Genomic DNA, 20,686 nt, shown 5'->3' with positions numbered 1-20,686 from the left:
GGGCTAAAGGAAGACAGCCAGTGAGTGTCCCCCGAGGCGCGCGCGGTTTCCTGCAGAGGGGAGTTAGACGCCCCCTTTGAGTGGCAGTTTAGGCCCAGACCCTAAAAGGCACTTAGACGCCTACCTCCCATGGCTTTGAATGGGAGTTAAGCGCCTAAGTATCTTTGAGGAGCTGGGTCTTGGTTCCTCACTTCCCTTTGTTTCTTGGGAAATCTCCCCCGGTATTGATCTGAGGCTCACCCTGTGGAAGTGTTTGGAAACTACTCGCTTTGCTGAGGCATCCGTATTTCCTTTCCCTGCTTTCAAGCTGCAGTGATCGTTTCTCAGAATTATGACCCAGGCTTGGTTAAATGTAAAGAAAACCTGTCTTTTAAGTACAAACACAAATGCAGTATTTTAATACAAATGAAATGCCTTTTTTTTCTTTCAGATGTGAAACCTGTGGTGGAGAGGAAGCAAAGTACAGGTGTCCACGTTGCATGAAATACTCATGCAGGTATATACAATTTGAATTTTCTCGTTTGGTTTCTTGTGTGCTAGAAACAGGATGCTCATATTTCTCTGTACTTTCAGTTTGGCGTGTGTGAAAAAGCACAAAACTGCACTGAGTTGTAATGGAGTCAGAGAGAAGGCAGCATTTGTCTCCATACATGAGTTTAACGAGTTGAATCTCCTAAGTGGTAAGAATTGTTTTGCTGTGTAAACTTCACCCCATCTTCTTTTTTAAACCAGCATTACACTTTTCTTCCTGTTCTTTGTATATTTAGATTATCGTTTTCTGGAAGATGTAGGAAGGATGACTGATGGTGCTGCTCGAGATGTTTCCTTGCATAGACCAACAACCAATAAATTTGTGAGTTTCAAGTTACCTTTTCTGTCAGTTTAAAGTAGAAATGAGGCTGCTCCAAAATCCCAGATTAGAACATCTCCTGACCTCCAAATTGAGGATATCCAGATCCAAAATTTATGACTGGTTCTTTTCCTGTAATGGACTGAACAAACCTTAAATCTGAGTCCCCCTGAAGTTCAGGATCAGAACTGTATATATGAAGCCCAGTCTTAAATTAAAGGAGAGCTCCAATGTAATATGAGAGATTCTGATCACTACATTTAATAACTAAGAAGAATAAATCACTACAAACATTTTTTAATAGTAAAGGTGATCCCGAATGAAGAAAAATTGACTTGTGCCCATTTCTGCTTCTTTATGGTGTATAAAGAAGGCCTGAAAGACTTTTTATTTTAGAAATTCATTTTACACATATGTAAAATATTTCCTGAAATTTCTCATGTAAGCAATCACTTTAGTTGCCACAGAATTGTTATATGATCACCATTGGGAGGGGAGATGATGACAACTAGAGAGCTGGGATAAGTGACATCACACAACGAGTGAGAGCTGAGCTATTAAAAAGGGGAAAGGACTTTCAATAAGAATCATCCCTTCGATTAAAGTGTTAAGAGCTCACAATAAATATATTTTCTCTCTCTCACGGGTCCTCCCAGCAAAGCTAGGGAAGACCATACTTTACATTCCTTATACTTCTAAGTTAAAATAACAAGCGGAGAGAAAATCAAAATGACGTATTAAGACTTCTTTGTACATCATAAAAAGCCGCGAACTCGATGTTGTTAATTTTTTAAGCCCTATGCAAACCATCTTTAAATGTAATTTTAGAACTGATCCAGCAAGAAGATGCCATGTGGACAGTTTGCTGTAAAGTAAAATTGAAAGAATCAAGTGTTCTATTAGAACTCAGTCACTCAGACACACACAAGTAACTTTACTTGAGTGTGGTCCTGTGGTTAGACTCAGTTCCCTGGTCTGTTACAGACTTCGTGTATGAGCTTGGGCAAATTACCTATGGACAAGTTTTTAAAGATATACAAACACTGAAATCTGTCTAAGTAAATTTATTCATGCATGTTTGCAGGAGTGAGCCTTTAGAAAACACCAAATAGCAGGAAGTGCCAGTTTTGTTTTAAGTGCTGTAAGTTTTAAAATATTCGTTTGTTGTTAAACCAGCTATCAAAGTTACCGCGAATTCTCAAATTCTGTAACTTGCCTAAAAGCAACTTTGAAGCTTTCTTGTTTTCAGTGTATTGCAATGGGAAATCATGTTATTTCAGTCTAATCTTACATCATCAAACGGTTTTTAGTTGTAATAATTGTAACTCACTGAGAGAGAACAGCCCCGTTTGCTGAATGGGAATACTGGAATAGTGATTGGTATTACCAAAAACTGTTTTGAAACTTACTTCTTTATATCTGTATCTCTGGTTTGCAAATTCACTTATCCGTATAAGGCAGTGGTTCTCCAACTTTTGTACTGGTGACCCCTTTCACATAGAAAGCCAATGAATGTGACCTCTTCTTATAAATTAAAAAAACTTTTTATATATTTAACACCATTATAAATGCTGGAGGCAAAGCAGGGTTTGTGGTGGAGGCTGACAGTTCGCAAACCCCCCCCCCCCCATGTAAGAACCTTGTAACCCCCTGAGTGATCCCAACCCCCAGTTTGAGAACCCCTGTTATAAACTAAGTGATCACTGAAGTTTTCCTAAACAGATCTTTTAAAGTACAGCATAGTTAAGTTTGCAGTGTTGTTGTGGCTTTGTTAGTCCTAGGATATGAGATAGACAAGGTGGGTGAACTAATATCTTGTACAGTAACTCCTTGCTTAACGTTGTAGTTATGTTCCTGAAAAATGCGAGTTTAAGCAAAACGATGTTAAGTGAATCCAATTTCCCCATAAGAATTAATGTAAATGTGTTCCAGGGGCACTTTTTTTCACCAGACAAAAAACTATATATTTTATGTACACACACAGTATAAGTTTTAAACAATTTAATACTGTACACAGCAATGATGATTGTGAAGCTTGGTTGAGGTGGTGAAGTTAGAGGGTGGGATATTTCCCAGGGAATGCCTTGGTGCTAAATGATGAACTAGCATTCAGCTGAGCCCTCAAGGGTTAACACATTGTTAATGTAGCCTCATGCTCTACAAGGCAGCACAAATGGAGGGAGGAGAGACAGCATACCAGACAGAGACAGACACCGTGTGTGAGGGGGGGAGAGAGAGAGAGACGTGCATTGCCCCTTTAAGTACACTGGCCCCGCTCTAAGTACATTGCCTTTAAAAAGATCAGGAAGTTGAGACAGCAGCTGTGGCCAGCAAGCTCTCCCCACCCTGCAGTATATGGAGAAGGGGTAAGGGGGGGCAGGAATAGGGGGAAGGGGGACACCCTGACATTAGCTCCTCTCTTCCCCCCCCCCCTTCCCTGCACAGCAAGCAGGAGGTTCCTGGGAGCAGCTCCAAGGCAGAGGGAAGGAGCAGCACATGGCAATGGGGATGGCAATTGGTAGCCTGCTGAGCAGCTGCTGCACAGGGAACTTAGAGGAGTGGGGAGCTGATGCAGGGCGCTGCTGGTCCACCCTGGTTCCAAGCCCCCACCAGCTAGCTGCCACAGGCTGCTCTTCCTGCAAGCAGTGGACAAAGCAGGCGGCTACCAAACAACATTATAAGGGAGCATTGCGCAACTTTAAATGAGCATGTTCCCTAATTGATTAGCAATGTTAACCAAGATGACTTTAAGTGAGGAGTTACAGTATTAGAAAAATGTCTGTAGTGGAAGTTACAAGGTTTTGAGCTTCACAGGGCTCTTCTTCCATTGTGGAGAAGGAAATCAGTTTTTCTGAGCTAAATAAAAGTTGGGACAAATTAAGCATAAGGGAATAACATGTTGTGGGAAACCCCCTTAAAATGAAGTAGGCAATTAATGATTAGCAGGCAGTGGGGTGTGTTGTAAGTTGTTGTAATGAGTCAAAAAACTAGTGTGGCTATTGAGTCCATGGTTTTTAGTGTCTAGCAGAGTTACGAAATTAAGTTTCCAGGCTCACCTTTTGAAGGTGTTGTGCAAATTCCCCTTGAGGACAAGTACCAAGAGGTCAGATATGGAGTGATCGTTTTATGAGAAGTGTTTGTCCACAGGTGATATGTTTTTGTCTTTTATGATTTTTCTGTGTGAGTTCATTCAAAAGTGTAGTGATTGTCTGGTTTCACCCACATAGTTGTTGGGGCATTTGATGCACTGGATGAGGTAAACCACATGCTTGATAGGCATGTGTAGGACCCAGGGATCTTGAAAGATATCTTGGGGCAGGTATTGATCATTGTGGCAGTGGAGATATGTCTGCATGTCTTGCATCTGTTCAGGCAGGGTCTGATGCTGCTTTGAGTTGGTGTGTCCGGGTCTGTGGTGAGCTTGTTTTTGGTAGTGAGCTTGTCAGGGTTCGCGGGTTGTTCTTAACGCCAGAAGAGGGGGTTAGGAAAGTTTTCCTTCAGCATATGCCCATCAAATACGGGTTGTAATTATTTGACAATACCCCAGTTGGGCTCTAGGGTAGAGCAGTAGATGACAAGTAAGGGTGTGCAGTCAGTGAGGGTTGTTTTTTCTGTATTGAAGTAGGTTCTCCTGGGGTATTTGGGTGATCCTTTCCATGATGCAATCTACTTCTCTGGTGGAGCATCATTGTTTAGTGAAGGAGGCTTTAAGTTCAGTAAGGTGTATAGCCTGGATTTTCTCTTTGGAGGCGGGTTCTGAGTCCCTGGCTGACTGTAGCAGATTTTTTGGTGTGTCTGGGATGGTTACTGTATCTGTGAAGGTGAGTGTGGTGATGTGTGGATTTCATGTATACAGTCATATGTAAGTATCAGAGGGGTAGTCGTGCTAGTCTGGATCTGTAAAAGCAGCAAAGAATCCTGTGGCACCTTATAGACTAACAGACGTTTTGCAGCATGAGCTTTCGTGGGTGAATACCCACTTCTTCAGATGCAAGTGGTGGAAAATTCAAGGGGCAGGTTTATATATGCAAGCAAGAAGCAAGCTAGAGATAACAAGGTTAGTTCAATCAGGGAGGATGAGGCCCTGTTCTAGCAGTTGAGTGAAAACCAAGAGAGGAGAAATTGGTTCTGTAGTTGGCAAGCCATTCACAGTCTTTGTTTAATCCTGAGCTGATGGTGTCAAATTTGCAGATGAACTGGAGCTCAGCAGTTTCTCTTTGAAGTCTGGTCCTGAAGTTTTTTTGCTGCAGGATGGCCACCTTAAGATCTGCTATTGTGTGGCCAGGGAGGTTGAAGTGTTCTCCTACAGGTTTTTGTATATTGCCATTCCTAATATCTGATTTGTGTCCATTTATCCTTTTCCTTAGAGACTGTCCAGTAGGGCCAATGCACATAGCAGAGGGGCATTGCTGGCATATGATGGCATATATTACATTGGTGGACGTGCAGGTGAATGAACCGGTGATGGTGTGGCTGATCTGGTTAGGTCCTGTGATGGTGTCGCTGGTGTAGATATGTGTGCAGAGTTGGCATCGAGGTTTGTTGCATGGATTGGTTCCAGAGCTGCTTTTACGGATCCAGACTAACACGGCTACCCCTCTGATACTTGACACCATGCAAGGCACTGCATTTAGCCGTATGGAGTGGAAATCCATCATCCTCATGAAGAAACTTGCACAAATACAGACAGACATCATCTTCCTTTCCAAATGCAAACGGTTGGACATCATACCAAATGGACTAAAGGTAAAAAATCCACTGCTATCTACATACTACACAGACCACAGTGAGAGATTATGCCATACTCTATCAAAGAAACTGAGGAACCACCTGATCAGCCTCCTATACAGCAAACAGGAAAACATCAAAAAAGAGCTCTCCAACCTGGAGACTCTCATTAATAACCAAACTTCCATACAAACGGACTTCACTAAAATAAGACAGGAGATCTACATCACTCACTTCACCTCTCTACAAAGGAAAAAGGACTGTAAGCTGTCTAAACTCCTACCTGCCACATGGGGCCACAATCCTGGTACCCCTAACCCACCCAGCAACATCGTCAATCTATCCAACCACACACTCAGCCCAGAAGAAACGTCTGTCCTATCTCGGGGACTCTCTTTCTGCCCTGCCACCCCCACCAACATGATACAGTTCTGCGGCGATCTGAAAGCCTATTTTCGCCGTCTCCGACTCAAAGAATACTTTCAGGACAACACTGAACAGTGCACTGATACACAGTTACCCTCCCACCAACAGCACAAAAAGAAGAACTCCACATGGACTCCTCCTGAGGGTCGAAATGACAGTCTGGACCTATACATTGAATGCTTCCGCCGACGTGCACAGGCAGAAATTGTGGAAAAACAACATCACTTGCCTCATAACCTAAGTCGTGCAGAACGCAATGCCATCCACAGCCTCAGAAACCATCCTGACATTATAATCAAAGAGGCTGATAAAGGAGGTGCTGTTGTCATCATGAACAGGTCTGACTACCAAAAGGAGGCCGCCAGACAACTCTCCAACACCAAATCCTACAGGCCACTTCCCTCGTATCCCACTGAGGAATACACTAAGAAACTGAACCATCTACTCAGGACACTCCCTACACTAACACCGGAACAAATCAACATACCCTTAGAGCCCCGACCAGGGCTATTCTATCTACTGCCCAAAATCCACAAACCTGGAAATCCTGGACGCCCCATCATCTCGGGCATTGGAACTCTCACTGAAGGACTGTCTGGATATGTGGACTCTCTACTCAGACCCTATTCACCAGCACTCCCAGCTATCTCCGTGACACCACTGATTTCCTGAGGAAACTACAATGCATTGGTGACCTTCCAGAAAACACCATCCTGGCCACCATGGATGTAGAGGCTCTCTACACCAACATCCCACACGCTGATGGAATACAAGCTGTCAGGAACAGTATCCCTGATGATGCCACAGCACAACTGGTTGCTGAGCTCTGTGCCTTTATCCTCAGACACAACTATTTCAAATTTGATGACAATATATATCTCCAGATCAGTGGCACCGCTATGGACACCCGCATGGCCCCACAATATGCCAATATTTTTATGGCTGACCTGGAACAACGCTTCCTCAGCTCCCGTCCACTCACGCCCCTTCTCTACCTACGCTACATTGATGACATCTTCATCATCTGGACCCATGGGAAGGAGACTCTGGAAAAATTCCACCACGATTTCAACAGCTTCCACCCCACCATCAACCTCAGCCTGGACCAATCTACACGGGAGGTCCACTTCCTAGACACTACGGTGCAAATAATTGATGGTCACATTAACACCACCCTATACCGAAAACCTACCGACCGCTATGCCTACCTTCATGCCTCCAGCTTCCATCCCAGGCACACCACAAGATCCATTGTCTACAGCCAAGCACTCAGGTACAACTGCATCTGCTCTAATCCCACAGACAGAGACCAACACCTACAAAATCTCCACCAAGCATTCTCAAAACTACAGTACCCGCACGAGGAAATAAGGAGACAGATCAACAGAGCCAGACGTGTACCCAGAGCCTCCTCCTGCAAGACAAACCCAAGAAAGAAACCAACAGGACTCCACTGGCCATCACATACAGTCCCCAGCTAAAACCCCTCCAGCGCATCATCAGGGATCTACAACCCATCCTGGAGAATGATTCCACACTTTCACAGGCCTTGGGTGGCAGGCCAGTCCTCGCCCACAGACAACCTGCCAACCTGAAGCATATTCTAACCAGTAACTGCACACCGCACCATAGTAACTCTAGCTCTGGAACCAATCCATGCAACAAACCTCGATGCCAACTCTGCACACATATCTACACCAGCGACACCATCACAGGACCTAAACAGATCAGCCACACCATCACCGGTTCATTCACCTGCACGTCCACCAATGTAATATATGCCATCATATGCCAGCAATGCCCCTCTGCGATGTACATCGGCCAAACTGGACAGTCTCTAAGGAAAAGGATAAATGGACACAAATCAGATATTAGGAATGGCAATATACAAAAACCTGTAGGAGAACACTTCAACCTCCCTGGCCACACAACAGCAGATCTTAAGGTGGCCATCCTGCAGCAAAAAAACTTCAGGACCAGACTTCAAAGAGAAACTGCTGAGCTCCAGTTCATCTGCAAATTTGACACCATCAGCTCAGGATTAAACAAAGACTGTGAATGGCTTGCCAACTACAGAACCAATTTCTCCTCTCTTGGTTTTCACTCAACTGCTAGAACAGGGCCTCATCCTCCCTGATTGAACTAACCTCGTTATCTCTAGCTTGCTTCTTGCTTGCATATATAAACCTGCCCCTTGAAATTTCCACCACTTGCATCCGAAGAAGTGGGTATTCACCCACGAAAGCTCATGCTGCAAAACGTCTGTTAGTCTATAAGGTGCCACAGGATTCTTTGCTGCTTTTACAGTCATATGTAAGGTTTCATTGTTGAAGTTAATCATTGTGTCCAGGAAGCTGATGCTGGTGTGGAAGTGTCCTACCGAGAGTGTAATAGATCAATGGTGGTTGTTGAAGTGGTGGAAATCTATGAAGGAGTTTAGGTCTTCTGTCCAGAGGATGAAAATGTCATTGATGTATCTCATATATATTGGTATGTTTTTTATGGTGCATTTTTTCCAGAAATTCTTCCTCATGAAGAGGTTGGTGTATAGGGGAGCCACCTTAGCACCCATGGCTGTCCCCATAGTTTGGACAAAGTGCACCCTATGCACATTAACAACAGACAATGTGCATAGGGTGGATTTTCAAACATACGTTCTCTGTAGGTATTTGAGGTAGGCAGCAGTGCTGTTGTGGTGGGGGATGTTGATGTAGAGGGAGGTGGTATCCATGGTGGTAAGGGTGGTGTTAATGTTGCGGAATTTCTGATGGAAGTCAGTAATGCCTTGGAGCATAGTTAAGTGTTTTAGCAGACTGTACCATTACAGAATACTGATCTAATGGTGCTTCAGCCATGCCATGTCAACATTATTACCCCTTGGCATTGCAGAGCCCGCTTCTTTGGGTTTCCTCTGCACTGGCCAGTTGATTAATGACTGTGTAGATTTACTAACTATTCAGCCTTCATCTCAGGGAAACTGTGTGCAGCAACTGCAGTAGTGGAGTGGGTTTGGGGAAAATTTCTCCTCTGGACCTCAAAGATACAGGCTTTGTACTTGATTTGTGCACAAAAAGGTTTAGGGCTCCTTTGGATTTAAAAAATCGTAAGAGGTCAGTCACTAATTCTGTAGCTGTGTTGGGTTCCAACCCTCTCGTACTGTTTGAGTTCTACTTATAACATACTTTTTATGTTTCATTGGGACTCCTTATGCTCACCATAGGAAAACTTTGTCTGTAAATGTTCAAGGAAAAAGCTTAGAAACTCTAGAAGATATCTAAATATCTTTTTTTAACTGAGAACTTTTGTTTAAAAAAAAAAAGAGAGAGAGAGAGAAAGTTTATCACTGTGTACTATTCTCCATTATGCTGCTTCTTAAATGCTTGACAGGCACTTTGGTTCCGGGACTGCTCTTTTGGCCTCAATTTTTAGACTTGCAGGACAGAAGTAATGTTTCCGTATTTGAATATACTTTGACTTTTATTTTCTGTGTTAGATAAATTATTTGAAAAACCGAGCTCGAAAGCACAATATCCACTTGAAAACTTTACCCATTGGATTTACAAAAAGGAGAGAGAATTCAACCACCTTCAACAAGAAGTAAGTTTCTAATTAGTATGGGGTTTGGGGACAACTGGGCAAAACCTTCATTTAAGTATTACTGAAAAAATAGCTGGTGAAGAGCTCTTGTGTAAGACTTCAAGCCTGGTAGCATTTTTCATGACAGAATCACATTAGACCTGGAGTGTACAAACTTTTTGGCCCAAGGGCCATATCTGGGTCTGGAAATTGTGTGGCAGGCCATGAATGCTCACAAAATTGGGGGTTGGGGTGCAGGAGAGTGTGAGGGCTCCAGCTGGGGGTGTGGGCTCTGGGGTGGGGCTGTGAGTGCAGGAGGGAGCTCTTGGCTGGGACCAAGGGGTTTGAGGGCAGGAGTGGGGATCAGGGCTGGGGCAGAGGCACAGGAGGGGGGCAGGGGGGCAGGCTCCAGGCGGTACTTGCCACTGCTTCAGGTATGTCCCCCATCCAGCTCCTACACAGAGGTGCGGCCAGGAAGTTCTGTGTGCTGCCCCTGCAACTCCCATTGACCAGGAACCACGGCCAATGGGAGCTGCAGGGGAGGCATTTGGGATGGAGGCAGCATGCGAAGCCCCCTGGCTGCCCCTATATGTAGAAGCCGGAGGGGGGACATGCTGCTGCTTCCAGGAGCCACGTGGAGTGAGGCAAGCCCCCATCCCCGCTCCCCAGCTGGAGCGCCAGAGCAGGGCAAGCCACAGACGCCGTTCCCTGGCGGGAGCTCGAGTACCAGATTAAAACGCCTGGAGGGCCGGATGCAGCCCCCGGGCTGTAGTTTGCCCACCCCTGCATTAGACAGTGAACAATGCTTCCATTTGGAAACATATTCAGATGGAAATTTGTACTAAATTCTTCTGCAGTCTTCTAGTATTCAGCTTCTTCAATGACGATTTATTATACCCCAAACTTCAGTTGGGGTTCTTCTGTTGTGCTTGGGCTGATGTTTCCCACTGTCATAAAGTAGTCACTGATTGTCATAGTCGGAAATCCAAGTACTGAAATCAGCCATGTGGCATTATACCATCCATTGCTGGTGCTAGTCAATTAAATGTTGTCTTTACTGAACAATGGCATTCACGAAGAGAGTGAGAGAGAGGTTCTTCCTTCTTCATAAATTAATTTGGGCTTTTACTTGCATGCCTGCCTGTGACGGGATTTTTTTAATGCTTTTACCAAAATGATTTTCAATTCATATTTCCTTGCTAAGGATTTGTAACTCTTAGACCCTAGACGAGTTCTGTATCTGTCATTCTTCCATTAATTGGGATTACCGAAGTACTTGCTGATCAAAGGTACTCTTGGCTTTCTTTTTCTTTGATTGGGAGGATGGGTACATCTGTTTAAGATGAGAAGACTTGCTGAAAATGTCTCCCTCTCATGGAGGGGAAAGGATGTGGATTTAAGTCTGGGTTATTCATGAAGCAAACATTTGCCAATATAAAAAAGTTGATATTCCTTGTATAGTACTGTGTCATAATACAAAAATGTAGTAACTTGGTGAAGAATGCTTCTGTGTGAACTACAGGGACAGGTCCAAAGTTAATATGAGGGCTCAATGAAATTTAAATATTTGATTGAGCTGGGGGGGAGAGACAGTGAACACTTTGAGAGCCTCAGATAATAGCCACTTGGAGCAGGCTTTTTCCCTGATGGTTTCTCTTTGGGCTTCTTTCCCTCCCTCCCTCCCCTCTGTTTATTGGTTTTGGTCACACATTCTGCTCCTAGATATTTTTTCTATTCAGTTAATGCCATTTACCATTAGTTATCTGGTAACAATGAATGGATGAGAACTTGACAGTATTTTAGTGACTAAACCACTAGGTGTCCCTCTTGTAAAGGTTTAGCAAGTAAGTTTGCCTGCATAAATAAAAAAATAAATAAAAACTAGCATAATTTCTTCTGTTTTGAAACAAAAGCAGTTTTTTCTTGTTGGTGGAGATTATTCTTAGCAGAACATAGTGCATAAAGGAATTTCTGAAATGTTAGCTTTCTGTGTTACATACTTTAAAATAGAGGCTCTGAGTGGCAGGGAAAATCCACAAGAGGGGTTAAAAGAAAGGAAATGTGGTTTTTCCCATTTAAATTTCTCATGAATTCTTACATTGATGAGGATTCCTGGCTTCCTCAGAACAGACCACAAGGCAACCCCCAAATACTGCAGATCTCTGCATCAATGGCTGAGAGTTGTGGGGGGCATAACCACAAAAACGTTCTCCTCACTGGTAAATCCTGTACACGAGACAGCCACACACTGACAGATATTTGTTGCTGTTATGTAGTGTGGCTTTTAAACTCTTCTGTTCACAAAAATACTTTCACATATGGAAACACACGGCTGAGCGCTGGGGATTAATTTATCTCTGCATTGAATTACATGTGTCTATACATTTATATTTATACATTTATTGAACAGAGGCCCTTTTTAAGATCTAGCAGGATTGGTGTGTTATTTGTAGGTAAATAGTTAAGCATGGGACTATTTCAGGACCAGCCAGAAAGGAATAAGACAATGACTTTTTCTGTCGTAGTGGAGAACAATTTTTGTTTTGAAATGTTAATCTTTCATAGACACATTCTAGTGTCATCAAGTGGCACAGCAACATCATTCTTTAGGAAAGTAGCCATCTGCTTTCTGCAAATATTTTTCCAGGCAGTGAGAATGATACACATTTTGTGGATGAGTATGAAAGGGAGGTATTAAATACAAATTTTACATGGTAAAGTGCAGTTTTGCCTCCACTGTGGGTCGGGGGGGGGAAGTATTGCAGATACTGCAAAATGCCCGTTCCCAGCTGTATTGGAACAGGTGTCATCGCTTATCAAGGCTAAGAAGTCTGCCTTTTCTCTTTAAAACTGACTATGCTATAACTAGAAAATAGGGTCCAATCAGAGTTGTGACAAAATGATATTTGGGCTGCCTTCTGATGAAGAAAGTTGTGTCTAAGAGCTGCTGTGAGAAAACAAGTTATATTACTGGGAGCCACCTGTATCTCTTTGTGTGTCCCACTATGGTCCATATTTCTTTGCAGATCAGTGGTAAACCTTGAAATCTGCAGTATCTGTCAAAATGGGACATCCCCATTATTCAAATAATGTAAAGTCTCGTAGAGCATCCTCTTTATAAGCATGTTCTCATTGACAACTGTTCACAAACAGTTAAGATAGATTATATGCAAACTCTCATCTCTTCGATTTCATACAAACATTTAGACAATGGAGCCATAACTTTAGAGGTTGGCAATAGTATTAAATAGGTGATGCTTAGGATATTGGAAATGACTTTGAAGGAGTTCTTCTTGCCCCTCATCTGCTGTGTCCAAAAAACAAACAAACAAACCCATTTTTAATAAATTAAACTTCAGTTTGGCCTGTGAAATTAGAGACACAGACATGCACATTCAGTATAGATCAAATATTTACTGGAAATCATGGCTAGATAAATTGTTACATTTAGGAAATCAGATTTTTTTTAACTCTTATTGTCTAACGCCTCTAGTAAGATTATACTAATCTGAGGTATACTTCTGGGGAAACTTAAGTACATGAAAATCTCTTCACTTCTTAATTGCGTTAAAATAATGAACAGAAGCCATATCGCAATGCTAAGGTTTAGACTACTCAGAAATGCAAAGGTATTTTGAATTAAATGTACCCTATCAGGGCTGTTAAGCCTAAATCTAGTAGTACAGTTGCTTTTTTTTGCTTGCTGTCTGGGTCTCATTGCAATCAGTGTTGCAGGTACCATTTTTGTAGTGGGGGTGCTAAAAGTGTAAACCATGTATTTGGGTTGCTATTACTACTTCAGACCAGGGGGTGCACCCCCACATCCTTAGTTCCAGTACCTATGATCACAAGGTGACTCTTTCTCTGCATACAAGCATGAAGAAGGCCAGGTAGCATTACATGAATGCTGCTCACTAAAGATCGGAGAGGATGATCCCTGTGCATTTCAATAATTTGATAGCCTCATGAAAATGGAGGGACGACATACAAACATGAAGAAAGACTACATCCCAGCTCAGCACTTGGCAGCTTGTCTAGCCTGGAAGTGTGATAGAAACCTAAATGTGTTAGTTCTCATGCAGGGAAGCTGATGGGCATTTTTGTTTCCTCAGAGAATCAAAGGAGAGGGCAAAACACATATTTAAAGAAGGTTAAATTTTGGACTAGTCAACCTTGGCAAAGTCTTTCGGTTTCCACAGAACCTTTAATTCAAACCCAGTGTGCTTGAATATTGCAGCACATATGGTTAGTAAGATCTCCTGCTGTTCTGAGGCTCTTGGGAGAAAGACCATATATGTTACAAAGGAAATGTTTTTCAATCAGTTTCTTGGTGGATAGTCTTGCTTTACAATTTACTACAATTGGGAAATGCTTCAGTTTTAAGTAGAAATAACCCAACTTTATTGTTTGTCCGTTGCATCTCAGCTGGGAATTAGTTTAGCTGAGTTTCAACGAAGTGTGGGTCCCTTCTGCTGTTTAATGTCGTTAGCACTGTAGGTATAGTGGCACTAGAGACAGTGTATTTTTGTGAAAGCTTCAAACTATTATTCGTTTATTGAGGGGCTTTTGGATTTCTCAAGAATCCAGTGACTTAATTGAACTGGATCTGTGTTGCCTAAAGCAGGTTAAGGCAATATTATCAAAAGGAGTAAACATTTAATCCCCTTATACTTAAACTGCTGTACTGTGGGTGAGATGGACCACTAAAGTGGCAAATCAGGGTTAAAGGATGACTGGTATTTCATTAAACTTCCCCATTTCTTCCCTCTCTCCTTTTTGTTGATGTGGTATAACCTGCGTATAGCAGATGCTATTGTATATGTGAACATGCATATGCCCGGATCTAAGGTACTTCCACATATTCTTTCCAATAACTTTATATGGCATCTATTATTCAGTAGAATAAAATCCCCAATGAGTCATTCTGTCTCACAGGGTTTCGCTTTAAGTGAAGTTCGCTGTAGTCACAATTGGTACATTACAATGCATTGAACAATTTGGGATTTTCAGTCTACTTTTATTTATATATATAAAAACGATGTCTTCTATATCTGAGTTCATTGTAAGCAGATTCCAATGTGCATTGTTTGTTTGAGATTTTTGATGATTAAAGTTAGGTGTTTCCTGTTAGCAAATTAGGATGTGAATAATGCTAGCTAGGACAGTTGTTAATATAATTACTAATAAAGCAAGCTGATTCTTGTGTTAATCAAGGCTGGCTTCTAGGACTGAGTTTGTATAAAAGCTAAAAGAACAGTCAGATGAGAAAATTTATACATGATACATTTCATAAAAGTACCTTGAGAATTGATGAACTAAAACCCTAACGTTTATAAGTTTAACTGAGAAACCTGAAGCATATCTATCAAAATACCTTAATATAAACACTCTTAATGTTCTCTCCTGTCTCTGAGAAATAATTTCTAGTATCCTTACATTTGACTTGCTTTTTTATGGTTTTATGGAAAGTAAATGATAAATGTAAACAAGTCAGTGTCGCATGTAAACCTAGTACACTAGGCAAAATCAGAGAAGAATAAGGAGAAAAATACAGTGCACAGTTCTACTCACTGGGCAGGAGGAGCAAGAGCTTAATAAATTTACCAGCAGGGCTTGTAAGTTCTTTGAATTAACAAGTCTGCATCTGGCATATCTCTGAAAGGCAAAAAGGGTATCGTGGCTTCACCCCTCCGGTGAACAAAAAAGTGGCTAAAAGAGCTTTGCCTTCTGAAATAGGGTTTACATTGAGGCAAAAAACAAGCAGGGAAAACTTCAAACCCTGAAGTAGAATTTGAGAGTTAAGAGCATGTGAAAATAGGATTATAACAAACTGTTTTGCAACCTTAAGTATCACAAAGCCTAACAAGAGCCCACTATAATATTAAACTGATTGTAATAGTGGCTATATTCGTATATATGTATAAATGCTCCTCTGCTGCTTTGCAGGATTAAAAAAGGGGTTTTGTGAATGAGCACATGATAGGATGTTTTGGTGGCCCGTGAAACTCACAAGATGCAGATTCTACATGTTTTCATGAAATTCATAGACATCGTGTCCCATCAAATATATTTTCCTTAGAGGGGGAAGCGAAGTCCCAGGCACATCTGGGGAGTGGATCAAAAAGCTGAGTGCTTAAAGTGTGTACTCTTTCTTAGGTAGTAAGTAGCAGCTCACGCTGCATGTTTGACTTCTGATGCTCTGTAGGAGCGTTTCTGATTCTTAAAATGGACTAAATGTGCAGAAAGTCAGTGGTCTTAAGTCAGGATGTGATGGTTCTTTATAATTCAGTAATTTTAGTTTGATTTTATTTTCAAGGCTGGTTGAACAATCTTATCATATTTACTAATGTTAGAATCTGTAAATATGGTTTGTCTCTCATGCCTCCTCATGTTTATCTGGTTGAGGCTACTTGATTTAAAGTAATTAAGGCTATGTCTACACTACCCGCCGAATCGGCAGGCAGTGATTGATCCAGCGGGGATCGATTTTTCATGTCTAGTCTAGACATGATAAATCAACCCCTGAGCCCTCTACCGTCGACTCCTGTAATCCAGCTCCGCGAGAGGCGCAGGTAGAGTCAACGGGGGAGCGGCAGCAGTCGACTCACCGCGGTGAAGACACCACAGTAAGTTGGTCTAAGTACATCGACTTCAGCTCCATTATTCACGTAGTTGAAGTTGTGTAACTTAGATTGATTTTTCTCCCCCCCCTCGTACCTCAGTGTAGACAAGGGCAAAGATAATGTCCGGAATAGGTGGGAGTGGTCTCATGTGACTGCTTTCAAGGTGTTTATCCGCAGAGTGATAGAGAGTTGGAATTAGCTTTGGTAAATGTAAACATTGAACCAAAGGCTAATTTGAGGGCAGGAAAATCGAGTTTAGTTTTTTTATTGAAAAGATCTATTGAATTAGGGTCATCCCAGCTTTTGTGAGGTGTTTGGACAATTTCAAGTACTATAAAATCGTGGGCAAGTGGTTCTTGGATTGATCAACAGTAAATGTCGTCTACTTAATTTCAGATAGATAGGCTAAAGATTCTTTAATGGAAAACAAAGCAAGGAATGAGCAAAGGGTCTGATTCTCTTCTCAGCATTGTAAACCAATTATATTCATGTAAGACAAGAAAACAAAGCTGAACACTTTTTGCCCTCCATCCCTTAAATACATACAGTTACTGTACTTCTAAATCATTGAGCTTCCTTTCAGTGCTGCTTCTGCCTTTACTGCACTTCCATAATCTGTGTGTGGTGGGGAGGGGCAGGGAGTGGGGGGGGGGGTTGATTCTCTCCTCTAAATTCTGTTAAATCAGCTGAGTGGCAGATCAGCAGAATGCAGGTGTGATGACTCTGATAAGGGTGAATCTGCTGTTGCTTTCTCCCTGCTTCTCTGCCAGGAGGAAGGAAGGAAAAGGTTCTATGGCAGTTGGTGAAGGAAAAGGATCACAGAAATGGGGTGTCTGAGGGAAATACTGTTGTTGGCAGAGTGCTATTTAGGACCACCAGGTGCTGGTAGAGCCTTGAGGCCAGACTTACTGTGATATTTAAGTACCAAAAAGTGCAGATAGGCTACAAATGCCAGAGCAGGTTAGGCACCTTAAATCTGTACTTAGGCCCTTTTGAAAATACCAGTAGTTACCTATCCTGCCTCCTTAGGTACCCAGATACCTATAAAAATCTGTCTCTTGGGGCCTAGAAGCTGCAGTGTCTACAGCATTTGCCTAAATCATGGTACACAGAACCACACTGCTAGGGATTGTTTCAGCAAAAAGGTTGGAGAGCACAGCAGTCCAGATACTCTACAACAGTGTTTCTCAAATGTGGCCACCAGGGGCTTTTTCATGTGGCCACAGCATTCTGAGTGGTGATGGGGGTGGGAGGAAGGGCGTGCAAAGCAGCCTTCCCCTGGGGCTACCAGGAAGGGTTAGGCCCTGCCCACCTCCGGAGCAACAAACGCCAGAGAAGCAGGCAGCCAGTGAGAGTTCCCTATCATCCTTGGCCCCCGCTGCCTCCCCACCTTCCCTTCCAAGGCTTAATTTGTCTTCCGGTTTGCCAGAGCTGAGTAAGTCTGCTGTGAAAAGTGATATTTTTGTTTGTTACTATCACTTTTCACTGCCTCCTAGCTAGCTAACAAGTCTGCTGCTGTGAAAAGTGATAGTAACAAACTTACAGATATCACTTTTCATAGACACAGACTTACCGACTAGCATGTTTTTTGAAAAATAAAAACAAGCAAAAGAAACAACAAAACATGCAAAGCATCTTATTTGTTTCTATTCAGTTTAAGTCCAGTAAAGAATAGAGATAACTGTACATTATTTTTATTATTGAGTCTGCAAAAAAAACCTTACATAAATGACTATATGTACATGTGCATATTTATTTGTTTTCCCCAAAGTTAATTAAAGATTTTAGGGAAAATTGTCATAGCGGCCATCAGCAAGAGTTGGTGGCCACACTCTGAGGCCACCAAAAAACTGGTTGTGAGAACCCCTGCTCTCAGGAGGTGATGACTGTGGTGCTCATAGAGCTGCCACAGTTGTTATATCTAAATGTCTCTAATATTGAAAGAAATGACAGTAACAATTGCTGTCTTCCTTACCTATAGGAACAGAGGCTTGGTTTGCTTATGGATTATTTGCTTGTATGTTTATGTGGGGAAATTAGGAAAAGCGTAGCTGAAGAAATTACTTTATGTTGCAAATTTAAAACTTTTTGGCAGGGTAAAGGGGAGCAGATTTTTTTTCAGGAAGAACCAGTAGCTGCTAAAAAGCCTACACATTTTAGAACCTAATTTGCATAAATATTTTTAAGTTTGGTACATCTCATTTAGGAGAAGAGGTGCTTAGATTGCTATCCAATTCATGTTCTGGGCCACCCTGCCCAACAAGTGTTGCAGGGCCCTGCTATCCTCTAAGGCCGGGGCCATTGAAGTGCCCGCAACGGCCTCATCTGAGGAGGACGAGAGCACCGGCACATGGCCTTGGTCGCTGCCGTCACCGGCAAGAGGGTCATGTTCATGTGTTGATGATGCCAAGACAGCCGCTGGTGCCGACGTCAGAGCGGCAGGCAGAGGTACTGGCATAGTCTCCAGAGATAGTCTCGACGCCAGGTGCTTCGTGGAGGCGAGGGATGCCGACAAGACTGACGCTGACCTCGATCTTGATGCCTTGCTCCGACGCTGGGCTTGATGATAAGACCAGGGGTCCAAAAGGGCCACTGAGCTGGTGGTTGCCATTGGGGTGGCCATGGTGCCAGAGGAGGCTGGCAGTGTCGCCTAGATCTTAGACCTCCTGCTGCTGGACCTATCTGAACAATAGGTTTCTGCCTTGGACTCTGAGGTCTCCAAAAAGGAAGACCACGGAGGAGCAGTACTAGGGGTGGTGCCGATGAGCGGTACCGGGCCTTTGAAGACTGGTGTGGTTCCCCCTATGTGGATGGCCAGCGCCATGGAATGGTGCACCGGAAATGGGGAGTGGTGTGACATGATAGCCGGCTTACCCCTAGATGAAATAGGTGGCCAGGTTATCACTGGTGCCTTGTCCCTCCTTGGAGAAGGCAGTGCCGTCAGGCGAATAAGGTCCTGTGCTGCCTCAAAAGCTTCCAGAGTGGAGGGAGTTGAATGTCCCAGCCATGAAGGTCTGGAGAATGATAGTGGGCCGGACTCGACTGGACCCATTGAGGGGCAGGAGTCGACAAGCCCCTTGGAGCCACCGGGCCCAAAGTAGGCTGAGTGGGTTGGCATCTCCCTGCTGCTGGCTCATTAGGCTTAGGAAGGGGGAGAGCACTCTTTCTCCTACCTCTTTTTCTTCTGGGGCAGCAGGGATGAAGATCGGCACCTGCCAGAAGTCTTATGTTTGGCACCATGTTGGTGCTGGGAGTCCTTAGCCTCTTTCCCTGCTGTTGGCTTGCACGCCGTTGACACTGGTGTGCTGCACACGGAGGAGATGGTGCTTGGCATGGGCTCTGCCGACCCAGTCGGACTGTGGATGGAGGGCTGCCTCCATGAGGATAACTCCTGAGTCTCTGCTCGCGATCCTTACATCTGAAACCCTTACAAATGCAGCACTTGTCCTTTTGGTAACAAGGCACTTCAAACAAGAAGTGTACACTTTTTGGCATCAGTGTACCGCAGACTTCACAAGATTTGAACCCCGGTGACTGAGGCATCCCCTGGTGTCGGGGAAGAAATGGGGGGAGAAGGGGGCGTAATGGAAACTTAGATAAATGACTACTGACACTACTACTAACTAAGAAACTAACTGTATACAGATCACAATGGGACACTGCTAAAGGCTCTTGCAGAAGCAAGAGAGAGGGAAGTTCCAGCTAGTCTTCACTGGCAGTAAGAAGGAACTGAGGAGGGGTCAGGTCGACTGGGCCATAAAGGCATGACTCCAGGGGCACCCAGGCCAACCCTATGGATACTGCTAAGGGAAAAATCTTCCGGCTGTCGTGCATGCAGCACACACACCTGATTGGAATTGACATGAACAGGCACTCGAAGAAGAACTAGACCTGCCTCTGAGATCAGGCTGTGATGCGTGACAGAAGTACTGATGTGTGTCAGTAGAAATCGTAATTTCAAGCACCAGATTGCGACAAGTGCTGATGAATCTTCTCGGCTGTCTGGAGTAGAGGCAGCCCTCTGCTCCTGCCAGAGAAATGGCTCCTTAACCACTTTACAGCTGTTCTGGGCCCTTTGGGAAAGGAAGATCCCCAACCTTTCCCTCACTCTTATTGCTCTGACCCAAAAAGGATGGGTGGAAGAATCCCCCTTTTGTATGAAGTCCGGGATGTGATTGCTGGATTTGTAAATGAGCTGAAAAGTTCTCAAGTAGTCTAGGTACATGCAGCCCTTCTCTGTGGAGGTGATAGAGAGGTAGTCTACAGCTCAATGTATGTGTTACAGCATGTACATGTTGCACTGTGCACTTTGCCAAGGGCAATCTGCTCATTCCTGGAATAGCCAGGTACTGCCTCTTCCTATCACTCTACACACAGGTACTGGAGGAAGATGATTTCACCTGTGAGACCATTTTGCCCAAACTGAAAGGAAAAGAAAAAGCCAAGCCTCATTCTTAGGCCCTATTTTCAGAGCAAGAAATGA

At 43.4% G+C, this 20,686-nt stretch overlaps 1 protein-coding gene across 3 annotated transcripts in view; it reads left to right on the top strand.

Moving 5' to 3' along the window:
• Positions 1 to 20,686, top strand: part of ZNHIT6 (zinc finger HIT-type containing 6) — a 63,332-nt gene that overhangs the window by 460 nt on the left and 42,186 nt on the right. The window contains exons 1-5 of one of the 3 annotated variants that reach the window (XM_045027377.1): positions 69 to 277; positions 431 to 496; positions 574 to 680; positions 768 to 853; positions 9,498 to 9,601. In XM_045027377.1, coding sequence (XP_044883312.1) covers positions 480 to 496; positions 574 to 680; positions 768 to 853; positions 9,498 to 9,601 — 314 coding nt within the window. In that variant the 5' untranslated portion in view covers positions 69 to 277; positions 431 to 479. Of the gene's footprint in view, positions 1 to 68; positions 353 to 430; positions 497 to 573; positions 681 to 767; positions 854 to 9,497; positions 9,602 to 20,686 lie in introns of those variants that run through there. The other 2 variants (XM_045027376.1, XM_045027375.1) reach the window with 2 other exon arrangements.

This window comes from Mauremys mutica, chromosome 8, assembly GCF_020497125.1.
Source record: "Mauremys mutica isolate MM-2020 ecotype Southern chromosome 8, ASM2049712v1, whole genome shotgun sequence".
NCBI classification, from domain to species: Eukaryota; Metazoa; Chordata; order Testudines; family Geoemydidae; genus Mauremys; species Mauremys mutica.
Note: the sequence above shows the minus strand (reverse complement) of the source record. Positions and strands in the feature narration are given on the sequence as shown.